Raw genomic sequence first — 20,217 nt, forward strand, 5'->3', positions numbered from 1 at the left:
ATTATTCTTAAAGTCCTTGTGACTTGCCTTATATTTTGTAAAATATTAAATACATTATTGATCTGTAATTTATACATAACTTCAAAATAAATCAATTATACTGTTTCCAAAGAAAATTGTTTTATTTTAAAATGAAATAGTGTTAAATTAATATCAATATACTTAAATATTCAAGTATGTGAAATGTCACATGAAAAAATTAAAAATCCATATCATGAATCTGAGCAGTGTTTTATACTTGTACTTTTGACTAGCTTTTTTTAAAGTTTGATTTAGTGTTCTTGCATAAGAAACTCAGATATAACAGATAGTTACAGATTTTTTTAACTGGAAATGGTATCACAACTTTGGGGACTTCCATGTATGAATTTCAGTCCATGTGATGAAATCACAATCTTATATTTTTACTATATGAAGAAGGGTGTTTATAAGTGTACTCTTTCCTAACGCATATAAACCACCAATCAAGAAATTAATATAAGTCATTTTCTCTTTTTAATTAGGTAAGACACTATTTTCCTTAAAAATAAACCCTAGCTCTTCTGTTTAGTTGCTCAGGAAGATGTATCATATAACTTTAGGCAATAGCATAGTCAAGTAGAATCAGAAAAGGAAATTATATATCAGTTTTCTAGGATGTAATCTGATTAGGAAGTGGTAGGCAGAGTCATGCCATGCTGGTTTTCCCTACCTCTGCCTACACCTTTTAAATAATTCATTCCATAAGTCTTCTGTTACTTTATGTCTGTTTCTTACTGGGAGTCAGATGGACACAAAGACCAAGAAATACATGAATGTAAAATGTGATTCTCACTGTTTATTCATAGAATTTGTTTTCTTATAGGGCATATAACTGTAGCACATAAAAAACATGGAAATAAATGCCCCAACAGTTACATAATTCATGTCACTTCTAAACATAGAATAAAGTAAAATGTTTTGAGGGTCGATAGAAATGTGAAGATTAGACCCAGGTCAGCAGAAAGTGCTGGTGTCATCTATGGATACTCTGACCTATAAAAATATGGGTATAGTTCTCTATTATTTCATTCTTTGAAATGAGGGGTGAGAAAGCAGAGTAAATTCTCTTTCATTTTTGGGTAGCTAAATTTTTACTTATCATACACAAGTATTTACTAATCTCTCTTAAATCTCATTCCGACCCATTTTAAATTTCTTCTGCCCTCCTAGATCTACTAAAGAATAAGATGGGCAGACCAATAGTGTGCTGGTAAACTTTAAAAAGCAAAAACAAAACAAAATAAAACACAAGTATCCTAGTGTGTAGCATGTACCAATTTCTGTAGGGTTAATATTCCCACCATAACTAATTTCAAGCTACTACAGGCTTACAGCCAGACCACAAAATTTCTGAATATTTAACAATAGACTCTCATTAGCTTAAACAAGCCAGCTCCTACACCCCACTGTTCCAAATTACCAGATGAAAACAAATTTCCAGACATATTTAATTGGAAATTATCTTGTGAGGTATATGCTAGTAAACGATTGATCTTTGATGAGTCAAAGGCAGCCTTGGAAAGTAATATGCCTCTTCAGTGAGCACAATGGCGTAGAAAACATGAAAAGTTATAAAGACATACCCTTCATCTCAAAGCATAGTAATATCCCCAGGATTAGTTTTCAAATTCAGATTAAATGAAACACACTGAACAATTCCTATTTTGTTACTCTATGCATTGAATACCCCTTTTTCAGTCATCATCGGTTGGTTAAAAAACTTCATTGTATAGATACATATCATTAAACATGGATAGGTTGCCAGGATAAATGGATGAAAAGATTAGACAGTTATTTATAGAGACTTTCTCCTTTCTACTTTTACCCTCTGCACTATTTATGCTCAAATCAGAGTAAAAAAAACATAGCTATAAATTAGTATGATTTAAGATTTCTACTATCATCTGTATTTTGAAAATGGATATTAATTGTTTTTTTATTAGGGAATTCAATTTGCTGCATGCTGATAGTTTCAGGAATTTTGATTCATAATTCTTTGGGGATTATATTTGCAGGAAATGGTGTCTAGCCAGTTACCTCATTGTCTCTTTAGCTGATCTGGACTTGGACAAGTTTAATTCAGTTCATGAAACATGACTTAATTTCTTTCTTCTTCTCTACCTGCTCTGAGAGGGACCTCTGAATAGGGAGGTAGGGGTTCAAAGACAAATGTTAATAAGGAGACAATTTCCAGCAGTTCTATTTATTTTACTTAGTTTAGAGTTGGGCTTATTTATTATTAAATTCTTTAAGTCTTTCTACATTTAAGATAAAAGGAAGTCTTCCTATTTGCCTTTCTAAGCTTCAAGGTGTTATTTTACTTATTGTACTATCTATAACAGCATGCTAAGAGTTAACATATTTAAGGAATGTATTATGTAAAGTTTTCTCTACAGTTATTTTAGTGGTTTATATTGCTTTGTTTACTTTATAATAATATAAATATATTTTGTTCATGGGAACATTATTTTACAAATTCAGAAGCATTAATAAACCCTTGTTTTCATTCAGGAGGATTTCTTAATCTGAGTTCCATGTTGAGTTTTACAATCTGTGAGTATATGTGTGTATTATTCTGAAGAAAGAGAGAAACCACAGCTTTTATCAGATTCTCCAACAGTTCATGAATCCCTCCTACCACCAGTTAAGAATACCTCTCATATATTATATGGCATTGCCCATATACCAATTACATACCTCTCATATAGCATATGGCATTTTCCTTTAACTTATCAAGTACCATACTTGATACTGTAAAATATGCAGAGGTCTTTATTGAATGTCTTCACTAGATTACAATTATGGAATGCCTTATTTTTTTTTCAAGAGCCTAGAAGAATATTTTGAAAAATAATATACACTTATGTGAATTTCATGCTGAACATGTCTCCTATAATATTTATAATATGATTGAATTCATTTTTAACTACTTTAAGTTTTTTATTCTCAGGCCTTAATTTCTTTATAACTCATAGACACACACTGTTAGCAGTCTAGCTTTAAGAATGTTCTACTTTTGCAATGGGATTTTATAGTTATATGTTAGAAGCAGATAAAATTCTGGCAGTATATTCTAACCACTTAGAAATGTTTTAAAGTTTTCATATCTCATTCAACATTCTAAATTAGATCTGCCTTATAATTAAAAAAACCCTACAGTCTATTAATAACAGCTAAAGCCCAAGAGAAATTCTCTTTCCCACGATATAGTACACAAATTTCCAACACAGTAAATTGTGAATTCTATTGTGTTTGTATATTTCACATGTAGCACTTCACCTCCACATTAAGTATCACTGCCTTATTTCAAAGCCTACCTCTTTTACATGGATTATTAAAAAACGATCGCAACTGGTTTCATGGATACTGTTTTCTCCATTCACCAATCTTCCTTTAATATTTTCTTAACACTTATTCTAAAATCACTCACACTTATCAGATATAGCTGATCTTATCACCCTCTGTTGAAATATCTCTTTAGGTCCTCTCTGATTGGAAGATAAAGTTCATATTACTTAGGATGATGTACAGAAATCTTCAAATTTTGCCCACTACTTTTCTGAATCTGAATTTTCATTATTTAAGTTGGATTCAGTATTTTGAGTTGGATATTCTATTATTTATAACTAGAAGGGTTTTCTCTGACATATTCAGTTTTGTACTCCAACAACTAACACAAAGCTTGGCAAGCAATGCAGTTGAAAATTAGACAAATATCTGGAGACATAGGTGATCTTTATCTTTATAGGATAATTTTATAACACTCAAATATAAATAATAGCTACTTAGTAATATATTAAATAAACCTCTAGAAACATTAGCTTTTTAAAACCTATCTTAAGATAAGCAGGTGCTTTTGCATGTGTTTGCTGACTCTCAAGAAAATGGAAGTTATAAATAACCTGTTTAGGTACCATTTCCTCTTCCTGCACAATGGGTCATTGAACTATAGCATTTCTAAGGTTACTTCTGGTTTAATAGTACTTTTTGAAAAGAGAGGCACATATATCTCCCTGTAGATACGTGTGTATTATTTAGGTACAAGTATAAACATAAAAGCTGATATAGCTTATGTAGAATAGTACAGACCATTTGTCACAATCCTTGGGAGTACATTCCTAAGTCACAGGTTGGTAATCACTTCCAGGTAGCATTAATTGGTTTGCTGCTTTTAGCAAGCTTAGTGTAGTTTGCCAAGAGAATTATATAGATTACAATTTCACTCAACCACAAATCTAAAAATCCTTTCACATCTTGCTGCAGAATTTGTTTATTCTGTATTTTATATTTAATTACAACTGTTCTTCTTTGCTAGATTTTGCTTTATTAATCAGGGATTTCAGTGTAGAAATCCATGTGTTAATATGTTAGATTGTTTTGCACCATGGTACAGGCTAAAATGATCTCTCCCAAAAGAGCAAGATCCAGCAGATAAGAAAGACTTAGAATAGATAGATGAGGTTCATATTGAGCCAGAAATGGAAAACAATACATTTTAACTGTTTGGAATGTTGCTGTAAAATCCTATAGTATTATTGATGTTATAGCTAGGTCTTATGTAGTATTTACTTGATTTATCAAATGATTTGAATATATATTTGTAGAATGTGAAAAAAAGTTGCATGGTCACATATCCTGGGGTAGGGGAAGAGACTAAGAGCAATTTACAGAGTGACCAGGAGAATATTTATGCTTAAAATAATAAACTGCAGATTTTGACTGTATAAAATATATTATTAAAAGCTCCAAAGCAGACAGCTTTAGTGAGGCTACAAAGTAAGTGAGACTATTTTGTTTGTGAGGATTACTTGGGGAAAAATTTGCACATTAAATGCTAATAGTTTAGCAAAGTTTATAAGCATCTGGGATTATTTCCTTTTCAATTATTATACAAGATTTTTTTGTGATGCCTAACATATATAAGGAAGTTTAAAACCAAGTACAATAATCCACCTGATATCCATAACACAATCTCAGTGATTGCCAATTTATGCCCATTTTTGTTTAAACTTGCTTACACTTAATCTTTTCCACTAAATTTTTCTGAAGCAAAAGTCACATAGTCAAATAGCCTATCATTTCATCCATAATAAGAATTTCTATTAATCTAATGTATTCAATTTTCTAAAAATTTTCTTTTGGGTATTTTTTTTCTTATTTAATAAATCTTTTCCTACCCCCAAATTATTAAGGTATTCTCTTATATTCTTTCTAAAATTTGATGCATATGCTTATTCTTGCCACTTGAAGTCTACTATCCATCTGGACCTAATTTAGGTTTGGGATCATTCCTATCTTGTCCTTGTACATGCCAGTTGTCCCACAGTATTTACAGAACCCATCATCTTTTTAGCACTGCTCTATAGTGCCACACTTCACATAAATCATAGGTTCATATTGTGGATTATTAGCTGAACTCTCTATTCTGCCCTCCTGTCTTAATTACTGTATTTTATATTGGAAATAAAGTAAGTTCTTTCACCCTGATTTTTTAAAAATCAAATTTATTGACAAGATCCTTCAGAGTATTCTCTTAGGATTCTTTTTTTGAAGAGTTGCAAGACCTAAGGACGTTCCCTTTTTCTTCCTGACATTAGTATAGTATGATTTCACTGTTGTCTTTATTAACCTCCTCAGAGTAATGTAGATTTTATTATTATGTTCACATAATTAATTTTTACCTTGCTATATATATTTGCTTTCTATTTCATTAATTTTAGTTATCTCATTATTTTATTTTAAAAATTTCTCTGAGTTTTATTGTGCTGTCTTATTTCTAACTTCATAGGAAGTGCAGTTTTAAATAACACAGAGGGAAAAGTTGAAGTGTTAAGGAGATAGGTAATATTTTTAAATGAATGATAACAAAAATACTACATACTAAAATTTGGGAGATGAAGTTAAAATGATACTTATGGGGAAATACATTGTCTTCACTTCTGTTTTAACTTTATCCCACAGTTTTATTATGCAGTATTTTCATTTATCAATTTCAAAATATTTTCTATTCCCTTGTCTTCTGAAGATATAGTGAATTCTCTAGATACCTGTTCACTTTAATCTTTAGCATAATTATTTAAGATCACAGATAATACCAAACATGATTTCAATCAACTGAAATGTGTTGAGACTTGCTCTATAGCCTAATATATGATCAAATTTTGTAAATGTTCAAAAAACATATATTTCATAATTGTCAAACACAGTGTTTACATATTCTGTATGCCAATATGATCAAGTTTTAATTTCATTAATTGTTTTTTTCTAATTTCTAGATGTAGTTGATATATTTTCAAATATTCTATGTTACTTTCATAGTCTCTAATACCACAAACCAAATTTCAAACTTGGTTTATATCTCTTGAACTTAATAGGCATAATTATATTACAGTTAGTTTTTAAAAATTTCTGTAATTACTATGAATCTGTTTCTGCTTTTTGTGGTTTTGTTGCCTCTTGGTTATGGCATCTTATTTTCTCATGTGCCTGACTATATTTAATCATGTAGTGTTTACTGGATTGAAAAATTGTTAGAAATAATTGGAGGCCTAGGATACTGTTACCTTCCCATGGAGAGAATTTTAATTTCCTTCTGCTAGGCACTTGGGAGCATTACCAGTCCTACACCACTGTAATCCAATTTTTTTGTTTTCTTTGGATCAAGAATATTCAAATTGCATTATGATGATTTTGTATAGCTAATGCAAAACTTCTTGACTGTGAAGTCAAGCAATGGGAGGAATTTTCTGTGACTTGTTCAACAGATGGCTATTTTAATTCAAATATCTTTCATTTTGTTAGCTCAGTTATATAGAGAACATCATAATAATGTTAGTAAGGGCAGGATATGAATATCGACTTGGCTGTTTAAACTCCACCTGTTTGAAATCAAACAGCATATTCCACACAAACCAGTTCTATCACATCATTGATTTTGTCTTTATTTCCACATTAGCAATGTTAATGAGACGCTGTGAGTCTGCTGTGAAAATGCTATAAATTTCTGTCTTCTTAATCATACAGACTTCTCATCTTTACATTCAAGATGTCCCATGCTGAAATATTTTTCATATCCACAGTGAGCTTCATTTTCCTGACACAAATCTAGCCCCCAGCCTCACTGCTTTCTCAACATTCCCCAGAATTTATTATATTCTTTCCAGGGTAATTCTACTCCTTCTCCTTACAAAGTTTTCTTCTATGTACTTGAAAAAAGAAAAAGAATATTTGTTCTTCAAGAACTACATTATTTTTCCCTCCTCTATTTATGGAGAACTTACTATCTCAGCCCAAATAAACTTACTTTATTTTCAACCTCAAGTTAAGTAATTTCACTTTTATTTGACACTGTCTATTATATATTTAAATTATCCTAAATGAACACCTGTCTTCCAGTGGGACTGTATATCTTTAAAGGAGACAAATGCCATGTATTTTTATAAACCTTATATGGTGCTATGTATATAAGAAAACCTTCATGAGTTTTCATTTTAATAGGGAAAAGTATACTATAATGAGAGTCAACTGAATTACTAGAATATAAATTAAATACTAGCACAAGGGCCTATGAAAATTATTAACATTGATGTATTTGCCTTGACTCAAAATAATAACTGATAGCTACAATAATTTCTCCTAATTTTGATGGTATGAATTCTAATGTATTAAAGTAACTGTTTCATTGTTGTCTTTCATTGCCAAAATATAACTCTTACAAGAGTTCCCAAATACATTCTGTGTTTATTAATAATTCACACTTTAGAATTATATTTCATCATTAAGTACTTACTGTAGCTGTAGTTGTTTTTGTGGAAAAAGTTGGCTGCAGTGTGGTCCAAGGAAATACGTGAATTATGACTGTTGCAGTGGCTGACAGTTGACTAGCTTTTTTCCCACCTAATTCATCAGTAACCTCAATAAGTAGCTGGAAAGTCATAGGATCCTGAATCCCTTGATACACATCATACTGGAAATTCTGAGTGGTGGCCAGAGAAGGAGGATCAACACCTTGTCTCCAAAGTGTGAATTGATTATTTGTATTTCCTGAGAATGATGAGGTAATAAAACTGCATTATGTATTCTATTATTTCTATTGTCTCACTTAAGTTCTTATTTAAAAATATGTTTCATGATATCTTTCCAACAGTTATAAAATATCTCACATGGGCATCTTTTAAATAGCATAGGAGTGACTTATTTGAAATCATGTCTTACCTCCAACAATTGAATAGCTCAGCTCTTCCTGTGGAGAATCTTTGTCTGAACAGTTGAGCTGAATAAAAGGAATCTTAATTGTAGAATTAATCTGAGTTTCCAGATGTGGTGGGTTACATACAGGAGGCTCATCATTCATATTCTATAACACAAGAACATTATCTATTTTAGAGTATGTGTTAAAAATCTTGCCATACCTATACTAGTTCAATTTTTATACTTACTATTTTCACCTTCACAGTATTGCTCAAGCACACTTTTACAATTCATCATAATTAACTTACATTTGAAGACTACATTTTAGTGTTTCATTATAAAAACTTTGATGTTTGGGGTTATCCAGCAGTAAAGTCCATGTTCTATTTTGAATTTTTTGAATGAGGAATTAATTTTTAATAAATGTCTATTTCCTGTGTAATACTGTTGGGACAGTTACTTAAAACAATCATGAGATTATTGAATTCTAAAAATAGATTGAAAACTAAATTATCTATTCTAATCCCTTCCATTTAATTCAGGAAAGATATGTCAAGCCTTCTCTTAAACAATTCCTCAGAAGGGATACTGACTACCTAAAAGGAAGCATATTCACTATTGGAGAACTTTACTTGTTCAAAATAATCATTTTTATTGAATCAAGTACTTTTGCCTGCAAATTCAACCTGTTCTTCCTAGTTTTTTGTTCTGAAGAAACTCAGTATCTAGTTGGCCATGTGACTTATATTTCAAACATGTGGGAGATTCTAACAATTAGATTGAAAGAAGAATTATATTATCTCTGGGAATGTTCCAGTTTTAAGGTTCTTTTACTCTGTAATCTGGAATAGAAAAGTGTCTGATGAACTGCTTGCCACTACCTCCCCTCTCCTCACCTGTAACAGACATTGTAATCCATCTACTCTCCTGAAGAATATAAACATCATCTCAGAGATATTTTCAAAGCAGTACTCAATGAAGACTACCAATTTGTCAGAATGGAATGTGAAATGAAATCATTTTATGTCTTTGATTTAAGAAAATGAAATGCCTAATTCTATTTATGCTTTCCTTCTTTTCCTTAGTAATATTTCTTCAACATCCTCGGGTGCCTTCGTTTTGAAGTCAGTTCCTTTGAAGCCACCTGAGATTGCAAAGCAAATTCTACTCTCCTTTTTTTCTCTCCAGCAATGTAGCATGGTTTGTTAGATTGCTCATTGGAAGCCATAAAGGACACTTGCTAATATTTAAGTTCTAGTCTATAATTAAGTACAAATACCTTTAAAATTAAAGCCTTGATAACCATATTTCCCTGAAAATGAATCCTCGTTAGTCTCAGTCTCCCTCTTCAAAAATAATCCAGAAAGGGAAAGAGAGAGCATCTGTTCTTTCACAATTTCTCACAGCTGTTTAAGTAATAATAACTACCCCATGATATGTAATATTATTATCCTAAAACAGAAAGTGAAAAGAAATAAAATAGCATAGACAGCTATAAGTGTATAGGAACTGGAATTCAAAAACAAGTATCTCTAGAACCCACGCTTGTAACCTGCGTTCTATACTGTCTCTCAATTTAATACTGCTTTGTACATAATCATAACCAGAGTTTATAGTATTATGACACTAACCTATTCTGTGTTATCATAAAAAGTCCCTTCTACTCTTTAAAAGGTGTTCTGGAATGGTGAGAAGTAACTGCAAGAGAACTTTTTTATCTTTTAAATGATGGTTCAGTTTTTTTTGCGCCCTTAAAGCATTTCCAGTTTAAGAAATTTTCTTATGTGTTTCATAACTTCCTCATATTTGAGCTGAAATTTTATTAAAATCGCAAATAGTTTCCTCTTACTATTCAAACAGTATTTTTTAAATTAACTGAACATATTTTAAACATTTTAAAGAAAAATGTTGGTTACAAAAACAATACATTTTAAATACAAATACCTCCCCTCTCCTCACCTGTAACAGACATTGCTAATCCTCTTTCTCTGTGAAAAAAAAAAATATTTCCCAGTACTCAACATAAATTTTCTTTCTTTTCCTATTAGATTATTTTTTTCCATTTTAGTGAAAAGGAAAAACACACACAGACATATTTTGGAAAAATGCCTTTATAAAACCAGATACAGAAAAGACATTGGAGGCACAAAAAGAAAACTTTGCAGAAATGGATAGTCAGTGCATATATTAAGATGGTAGGTGGAAGTTATTGCTATGCAAAATAAACTTTTTTCTCATCATTATCTGTATTATTGTATGTACTTATATTCTGATTTCCCTGGAATATAATATGTGAATTCAGAAAAACTATTTTGGTAATAGAGAATATCATTTTAATATTCAGGTACACTGAACTCTACTCAGTAGTATCTAGAAATGTCATGTTCAGTAATGCTTTATTAAAATATCACATTACCTCTAAAATCCATACCAGGAAGATGATATTCTTTCTATGTAATGAGTGTTTACTAACCCAACATGAAGTAAGAGGAGTGAGTGTTTCAGGAAGCCCTATTATCTGGACCAAGTGGTCTGTGCAGGTCTCCTCCTTTTGAGAGTGGGACTGCTCAGTTATGGATGGATAGTTTGATGTAAACTATAGAGGTATTATATATATGTAACATATATATGTAGCAATATATAACTAAACACACGCACACACACACACACACACACACACACACAAATATACATATCTGTATCCAGTGGCTCAGATCCTGTGATTGCAGAACAGCCAAGACGATTTAGATGCTCAAAACTGGCAGGGTTCTTAACCTCCGCAGCATTGTATGATGTATTCTCTCCATGAAAAATTCGTGTCTCACACTTATTTTCTTATTGGACTCATTCATTCATTCATTTACCTTTTTCCCCTATCCTCAAGTTACTCATTTGTGAAATAAAACGGATATGTTGGAGTATAATACTATTAATTGAATATGTGGTAGCTCTTTCATAAAGATTATATAAGAAAATGTATTACTATAAAGTCTCACTCTAAAGTGGAATAAAATAACACTTAGGACCTCTGATGGTTTTATTATGGATGTTGAAGCATAGTACCATCACTGCAGTATAGCGTGAATTTACAGACCATAATTGGTAAAGCTCTATGAAAAAAAAACAAAAAACTGTGGTTATAAGGACAAGATCAAACGGTAAGGGCATGAGTTGAATTGAAATTACTCATGAATTTTCCTATGAAGTTTGTTACTTTTAAAAATTTATTCATCTCATAGCTTTAATGAGAAATTAACAAACCTAAGCAGAGTCAAAAAAATTACTGAGAAGGACAGAGGATAAGGGCCAATGGTCCTCAGATAGAAAGTATCTAAAAACTTTAAAAAAATCATTATATGATCATTTATGGCTTTTATTTATTGGTAGCTTCCAAGTTCATCTCTTGACCTTGTTTTCTAGATCTGTAATTGTCAACAGTCTTTCTCACATCTCCATTATGTTTTTGAACTCAAGGAACATGTTGCAAGGAAGAATTCTTCCTTTTCCAACACTTGGACCAGCCTGTAAGCTAGTTCTTAATGTTGAGCACAAGGAGACTCTGCCAAGCTTGAATCATCAGCCCCTTTTTCTGGGGTGCTGTTTCTGTAGCTTGGCATTTAATATATTATGCCAATGTTGCTTGTCAGAATTAATTTTGGCAAAAGGCCATCATTATGCTAACTGAAGCTCCAATTACAGGATAATGTAGCATATTCACTTCTCTAAATGTTCCCAAATAAAATATTAAATATTAGAAATCTAACTATTGGATTATGGAAATTTGCTCAATCAAAGTCTATACAAGAGAGGAAAACTAAATTTTAGCTATTTGTACATTCCTAAGTGTTATTTACTTAGAATAGTTAAACTTCTAGAAATGCTAATGGCTAAAAAAGCTCTTTTTACTAAGAAAATGAAGGATAGGTAATACTTTGCCTTTCTCTTAACTAGCAACACAAAAATGTAAATAATAAGGCAAGCTAATGTAGTTCATATCATTATTGCTTGTACTCTTGAATTTTATTATCTATACATCTAATATTGATTATTAGTTTTACTTTACATTCTGGAGATAGAATAATTTCCTTTAAAGTATAGAGGGTGTATCAATTGTTAAAATACAAATAAAATAAAAATTGTTAAAATACAAAAAAAAATAAGGTAAACTCAGACTATTTGGGCAGCTATGAACCATTTTTTTAATATAAATAGCAATTAAATGACAACAGTCAAATGGGAACTTTAATTAACTAAGAAAAGCAAATTTTCTAATGGTAACATGCCACTCTAACACGGAGACCATACTGATTCTTATTATCTAAAACAGTAGTACATATAAAATAATAAAACTAACAATTTACTCTACAAGAGGAAATTAAGAACCTGGGTATCTTTAGCTAAGACAATCTCTCACAGAAATGCTTATAGAGTAGGTGTAAGTCTTTAATATCTAATTTAAAATTATAGCCAATTATTTGCATGAATATTCATGACATTCATGAGGGACAAATGGAGTTATATAATATCCAAAGTGTTTTAAAAATCTTGCTTTTCACAGATTGACAAGATAATAAATAATATCCAGGAAATGGCAAAGGCCTTTTGAATATTCTACAAATTATACCACACACAGGTTTGAGACAAGTTGTTCAAATTTTAATTTTCATCCATATACTCTTACACACCAAAAAAAAAAATTCTGAATTTACCAAATAGGGCAAAAATCATTTGTAAATTTTCCAGCTCACAAAATGATCAAGTCTAGTGATGAGTCACACTGTAAGTCATGTATTTTTAACTACATTTTAACAAAACCTCTCAAGAGCAAACCCATCTTCAAAAGTGAAGAATACTTATACCTTTGCAAAATTGTTATTACAAACACAATCATTTCTCATTTATACATTACTTGAGATAAATAATTGTTTAAAATTTTTGTTAACACAAACTAGCCTTTCATTCTTCTTGAGATTATTATTTAATATAATCAACCTTATATTATCTACAGTCACTTAATGTTTTAGTTTTAAATAGAACTTCAATAATTAAATTAATGTATAACATAGAACATAAACTCAAGAGGCATGTTTACATCTGATAAGGCAGTCCTGGGAAACATGAAACAATTAGAAAAAACTGTGTTAAAATGTGTTATTGTTAAAATTCAGAGGACATATGATAGTATTTGAAATACTTTATAGAAGAAGTAAGGAGGTCATAAAGTTGGAAATTGTTGCCACAATCTCATATAATTATTTGCATTGTATTAGCATTTTATATAACCATATATAATACTCTATACAATTAGGATTTGATTATACATTATATTAAAAATATAAATATGTGCAGTTATCAGTTAATACAAACCCAAATTATTTCATTGACTTTGAAAGTTAGAAGAAACTTTGAGATTATCTGTATCAGAAGTCATTAACTCTTTCACTGTGATTCCACAGAAATATCCACAGTGGGCTTTTAGAACATAACTAACTCAAACTCCTCCTAACCACTCATGTCTTCTCCCACCACTACATGACACTAAAGCCTTATCATTTAAAAAAACAATTTAAGTCAGTATCTTAAACACCTAAAGGGATAGTTTATATATAAATGCTAATACATGTTAAGTTAAAAAAAATCCTCTAAAACTCTAATTCTGTATTTTAAAGACATTGGACAGTTGAGTAGAGAAGATGTTTTTGTGTAAAGACAGGATGGGGCCTTTCTCTTGCTTCTCAGAACAAGCAGAGGACAATATTGCATTTATTATACATAAAGGTAAGCATAGCTATAATCTCTGGAAAAAAAAGCATAAACCACGATTTGGAAAGAAGGAGACCACCGAAGCCATCTATGGTATAGTGGCATACAATAGATCAAATTAACTATTTCCAACACCCCTAAACTGGGCAATAATAGTGTGATTTTTGTTGTTGTTTATTTGTTTAATGTAAAATGCTCTCTGCTAAATGAAAAATTTTAAATTTAAGCATGCTTTTTTAATAAGTTTGTATGTAATTATGCATATAATCAATCATATGAATCTCCATTAAAATTATTTATATACTTTTTTTTTTGAGAGGGCATCTCTCATATTTATTGATCAAATGGTTGTTTACAACAATAAAATTCTGTATAGGGGACTCAATGCACAATCATTCATCAATCCCAAGCCTAATTCTCAACAGTCTCCAATCTTCTGAAGCATAACGAACAAGTTCTTACATGGTGAAGAAGTTCTTACATAGTGAATAAGTTCTTACATGGTGAACAGTACAAGGGCAGTCATCACAGAAACTTTTGGTTTTGATCACACATCATGAACTATAAACAATCACAATCAAGTCAGATATGATTATTCATTTGATTTTTATACTTGATTAATATGTGAATGCCACATTTCTCCCTTATTTTTTTATATACTTTTTAAAGTTGTTCTAGAAATTGTGTGAAAACATAATAATATATGACATTAGTGCCTAATCCCAAGAAGCTAATATTATAGTTGTTGATAAAGCACTTTTAAATTAAACTTACAGAAAATAAGTTTGCTAAATCATAAGAGACTTTTATAGGCTTTCAGAAGACAGGGAGATAGTACTTAGAGAATAATTCTTACAGGAAGTAGGAGAGAAATATAGTTCAGAAATTGATCTCAGGACAAAGAAAATAGTGTTTTTTCTCTTATTTTTCCATTTTAAATGGTCAGATTAATAATTCTTCTCATACTTATGATTTGAAGATTTTATTAAAAATAAATACATGCCCACTTGTTGGTTAATACAGGATCCAAATTATAGAATTTGAATATGAGAATTAAATTAAAGATTATCTAGTGTGGAGGTCACCAATTATTTATTCTGGAAGTAACTGAAAATCTTAAAAATTAACAAGTCCTAATTTTATCACTGTTTACACCACACTTAAACCTGAAATGAATTAAAGGCCTAAATATAAGATCTGAAACCCTAAATCTCCTAGAGAAAAACAGGCAGGAAACTCTTGAACATGAACAGTAGTAATTTTTTTCTGGAAATGTCTCTGCAAGCAAGGGAAACAAAAGCAAAAATAGAGGTGGGACTACATCAAGCTAAAAAGTTTCTGCACAGAAGATATTTGTAAATGATATATCTGATAGGGGGCTAATACCCAAAATATATAAAGAATTCATACAACTCAACACCAAAAAATGAATAATCCAATTAAAAAATGGACAGAAGACCTAAATAGACATTTTTCCTAAGACATACAAATGGCCAACAGACACATGAAAAGAAGCTCAACATCACTAATCACTAAGGAAATCCAAATCAAAACCGCTGTGAAATACACCACTTCATACTGGTCAGAATGTCTGGTATTAATAAAAGATAAGAAATAACAAGTTTTGGTGAGGATGTGGAGAAAACGACCTTTATGCTCTGTTAGTAGGAATGTAAATTGGTGCAGCCACTGTAGAAAGCAATGTGGAGTTTTTTCATAAAAACTAAAAATAGAAATACCATATACCCAGCAATTCCACTTCTGGGAATTTACCCCCAAAACCCAAAATCATTCATTGGAAAAGATACATGCACTCCTATGTTTATTGCTGCACTGTTTACAATAGCCAAGATATGGAAGGAACCTGTGTCCATCTAGTAGATTCATGGATAAAGAAGATGTGATATATACAATAGAATGGTACTCAGCCATAAAAAAGAATGAAATCTTGCTTTTTGCAAGGAAATGGATTGACCTAAAGAATATTATTCTCAGTGAAATAAGTGAGACAGAGAAAGACAAACATCGCATGATTTCACTTGTGTGTGGAATCTGAAAAACAAAACAAACAAAACAGAAGTAGTTTCATAAACACAGAGAACTGGGTGGTAGGGGGATGGGTGAAGTAAGTGAAGGGGATAAAAAAGCACAAACTTCCAATTACAAAATTGGAATAAAAGTACAATATAGGAAATATAGTAATACTGTGTTATCTTTGTATGTTGACAGACAGAAACTACATTTATTGTGGTGAGATTTAGCAGCATATATATAATTGTCAAATCATTATGTTGAAGACCTAAATCAATGTAATACTACATATCAGCTATATTTCAATTGAAAAATAGTTTTTTTAAGTCTCCAGGTGATGATAATGGCAGCCCCAAGTGAAGGGTAGGCTATCTATAAATCTCTTGGCCCATAGTAGGGCTTCATGAAATCATCATTCCTCCAGAAAATAAAATAAAATAAAAACCATAAATAAGAAATAAATAAATGGTGTTGCTGAAAAGAAAAAAGGTAACTCGTTTACATCTCCAGAGGTTCTAATTCTACAGGTCTATATGAGTTCCAAGAATTTCTATTTTGAAAAAGCTACTCATGAAGTCGTGATATGCACTATATATGAGAACCCTGATTCAATGGGTTGCAAAATAAGTCTTAGAAAACATGGTTGAGGATTCAGTGGAAAATGCTAAGTCATCACAACGAAGTTCTAAATTCAAAATAGTTACAGATTCCTGGTTTTTCACTTCCTCAATTAGATTTTAGGTTTAAGATTTGCTTCTGTTTATAGTTAGTTGTCCTTTGTGTTTGTCTTTTATAATGTCACAAAATTTTCAATGTAAACTATATTTTTTAGTGCTTTTAGCTTTTTTCTTCTAGTGTTGTATAACTGATGAATATGATTGAGTGTTGCACATTAATAATCTAAATCAAGAAGAGCTATATTCTCAACACTACTGTTTATATGACTCCTTTTATTTAGGGTAAATTAAGTTTCAATAGAGTTTTAAAGTGAATGATTGCTTGTCCCCATGAATGTATGCACTTGAATTTGGCTTCTAATTCTTACTAAGTTTAATATGGATTAAATGTTTTTCCCAGATGGTAAAATATTTAGGTAACCATTAAAAAGAATCATTTGGAATGTACTCTGAAGTATCTCTTTAAGTTGGATATATTTTTAAATGACCTTTAATCTTAAATGGGAAAAAAATGATAATGTTCATCTAGTTAAACTTAAGTACAGTTGTGGATTATTTGTAAAAATGTTAATCAAAGTGAATATTTTTTAAATTGAAGTACAATTGATACACAATATTATATTGGTTTCAAGTATACAACACAGTGGTTCAACTGTTGCACACATGATTAAATCCTCACCCCAATTAGTGCAGTAACTATCTGTCAACATAGAAAAATGTTACAGAGCCATTGGCTATATTCTCAATGTTATACTACCATTCCCATGACCAACTTACATTACTGAGATATTTTTTGCACCTTTATCCCCCTCATACTCCCTACCCACTCACCCCAACCCTTCCTAAATATCCTTTAATGCCTTGACCATGTATGCCAGCAGTTCTCAGTCAGCAATTTGTTGCAGAATCACCAGCATACATCAATCGGAGTAATCAGAAAGTCTGTTGCTTTGTGCAATAATCAGACCAGTTGCTCTGAAGGTCTACGTTGTTACAAATAAATGGATTCTAGATAAAATATGATGATTGATGCATCCATGATCTCTACAGAATTAATATTTTCTGATAGATAAAAAGGAAACTGAGACTCAGATTTGTAAGTAAATGGCTAATGCCAGCCAGTGACCATATGGGCACTGAGATCCTAAAACTCAGACTTGAAACCCAGAGAGCCAAACCTAAGACACTTGTGTTAAGATGGGCTGCATGAAGATTATACAATTTTTAATGGGTAGTGAGCCCTTTCTCACAGCAGAGGCAAAAAATAAATTCTCTTTGGAAGAAGGCATCCTCAATTTTCACTTCGCAGTTCCCTCAAACAAAGATCACTCACAGATGAGTCAAAATCTAAGATAACATAGAGGAAAAAGGCCTAATGAATGAGCATTTGCTTATACAACCAATAAGAGGGCATTTCCAGTGGCTGCTGATCGTTGGTGGGGATCCTGATCCATTCTCAGTGATGCTGGGCTTCCCTGAGGTTGTCAGGGAGATTCTCATTTCTTCTTGCAGCAGAATGAGCCTAGACTTCTGTTGTTAGGTTGGGAGTTGAGAAATGAGAAATCTAGGTCACTGTCTTCATTAGGTTGGGAAGTGTAAGAAGTGTTGCCACTGTATTGAAGTCACTCCTTGTGCTATTTCCAGGGTTTATAGTTGTGCTCACTAGGGGAGCAAGGAGAAAGGCCTACACCATCCTGACTGGAAGTTAATGTATTTTTGAAAATTCATCTAATAATTAGTCTATTCTTGAAAACTCCCAGACCAGAGAGAAGGCAGAGAGAATACTCTGGAAGTTAGAGCATCTGAATTGGTGATCAGTTCCAGGGTACTCTTTGTCCACTTAACAATCATAAATTTCCCAGACATTCACCAAATAGTTGATTATTTTTTCCTCCCACTGGAAAAAAAGGTGGAAGTAAAAATTTTTTCCTGGAAATTATTTTTCCTCTGTAAGATTACACAGCTTTCCTTCACCTTTCTCAAAAAGTTTAATTTCACATTTATTGTCACAAATAATACATGTTGTGCTTTCCAAATTTCTGCGATACGCATCTCTGTCCAAAATGTCAACCATTTACTTTTATATAGAACCATAAAGTGCCTGTGCAACCCATGAAATCCCCCTTAAATGAAATAATGAAGCCATGAATTGATTTCATCATTTTCAGTTATTTCTGTCATAAAGAGACTGGAAAAAAAAAAAGACCTGAAAACCTCCCTACTTTGAAGTAGACATTTTTGTTTGTAGTCCCACAAATAGACATTCTAGAACTGCTTGGGAATACAAACAAAAGAAATGCCATAATCAGAGTGTGTGATAATCTCTTAATTTTACATTATGTTATTTTGACTTGAAAATAATATACATCTAACTATACAAAGTTCCCTATTCTGACCATTCTATTCTTGTATCTGCCTTCAAGATAGCATCACAACAGGTAACCTTCATCCTGAAACTAGTACTCAATATTCTCTTGATCTAATTTGTTTTTTATAACTTTCTTAAAAATATATAATGGTGTTTGTAATCTTTTGGAACTTTTTAACACTTAGTGTTGCTAAGATCCATGCATATGGATCATTCCTTGACTGCTGCATTGCCATTTTCCCACTGTTCTACCTTATCATTAAGATTCTAAGTAACATTTTGTGTGATGGGTTTGAAGGTAGAATTATATTATTAAATGACTAATAAAGGCTGGCCATGGAAAAACAATGATAAGAGTTAGTTATGCATCGATTACAAAAGTGTTTAAATTTGTGCATTGGAGGTCCTTTCAGATTTTCATTTCCAGAAAAATGACAGGAACACCTACTACAAACTGCCCAAAATGCTGAATTTGAGTTTACTAAATTAAATTTACAGGAAAGAAAGGGAAATGCACAGATGCCACCAATGGAGAGGAAACTGAAAGGCAGGAGACAAACTTATTTTGCCCAGACCCTGAAGGCTCATAAGATTTTCACAGGGCCCAGATAGAACGGAGAATGGGAGAATAGGCCTTCAAACTATGAGGCAAGGGTTGAAACTGACAAGTCTGTACACAGTTAGAATTCATGAAAGCAGGTACTTTCATTGGGAATAGGAGCACATACATTCTGGCCATGGCAAGAAAAATTTTCTCTCCCCAGAGTTCTGGAAAGAAAAATCAAAAGTTCCTTGGAATAAATAAGGACCACAATCCTACTTGTTTAGTATAGAGTTTAAGTTTACCCTGTTTTCCTAGTGTGGGAATCTTGAAGAAAGGATTAATATGCAATCTGATCCAGAAATCGTGGTATTCATAGAGTACAGAGCAGAATAAAGGCAAATCTATTCTAGAGGGATGTTACAAGCCAGTCAATGGACTTTCCATAAGAAACAGAAAAGAATAAAATCCCTGTACAAGATAAGCATACAATGGAAAATTGCAAAACACAAATAGGAGTAATCTCTGGAAGATGATAGAATTATCTTAAAGGGACAATAAAAGTAAGTGTGCTCAAATTGGCTAAAGTAAAATTTTTAAATATTTTAAACAAGCAAAGCATAAGG

General features: G+C 31.6%; 1 protein-coding gene across 2 annotated transcripts in view; it reads right to left on the minus strand.

Moving 5' to 3' along the window:
- The window catches only part of LOC118935427 (cadherin-related family member 3-like), a 116,761-nt gene that overhangs the window by 21,782 nt on the left and 74,762 nt on the right, over positions 1 to 20,217 (minus strand). For both annotated transcript variants that reach the window (XM_057504456.1, XM_057504455.1), the window contains exons 18-19: positions 8,236 to 8,377; positions 7,811 to 8,064 (exon numbers count right to left, since the gene is read on the minus strand). In XM_057504456.1, coding sequence (XP_057360439.1) covers positions 7,811 to 8,064; positions 8,236 to 8,377 — 396 coding nt within the window. The remainder of the gene's footprint in view (positions 1 to 7,810; positions 8,065 to 8,235; positions 8,378 to 20,217) is intronic.

Source organism: Manis pentadactyla, chromosome 7 (genome assembly GCF_030020395.1).
Source record: "Manis pentadactyla isolate mManPen7 chromosome 7, mManPen7.hap1, whole genome shotgun sequence".
NCBI lineage: Eukaryota > Metazoa > Chordata > Mammalia > Pholidota > Manidae > Manis > Manis pentadactyla.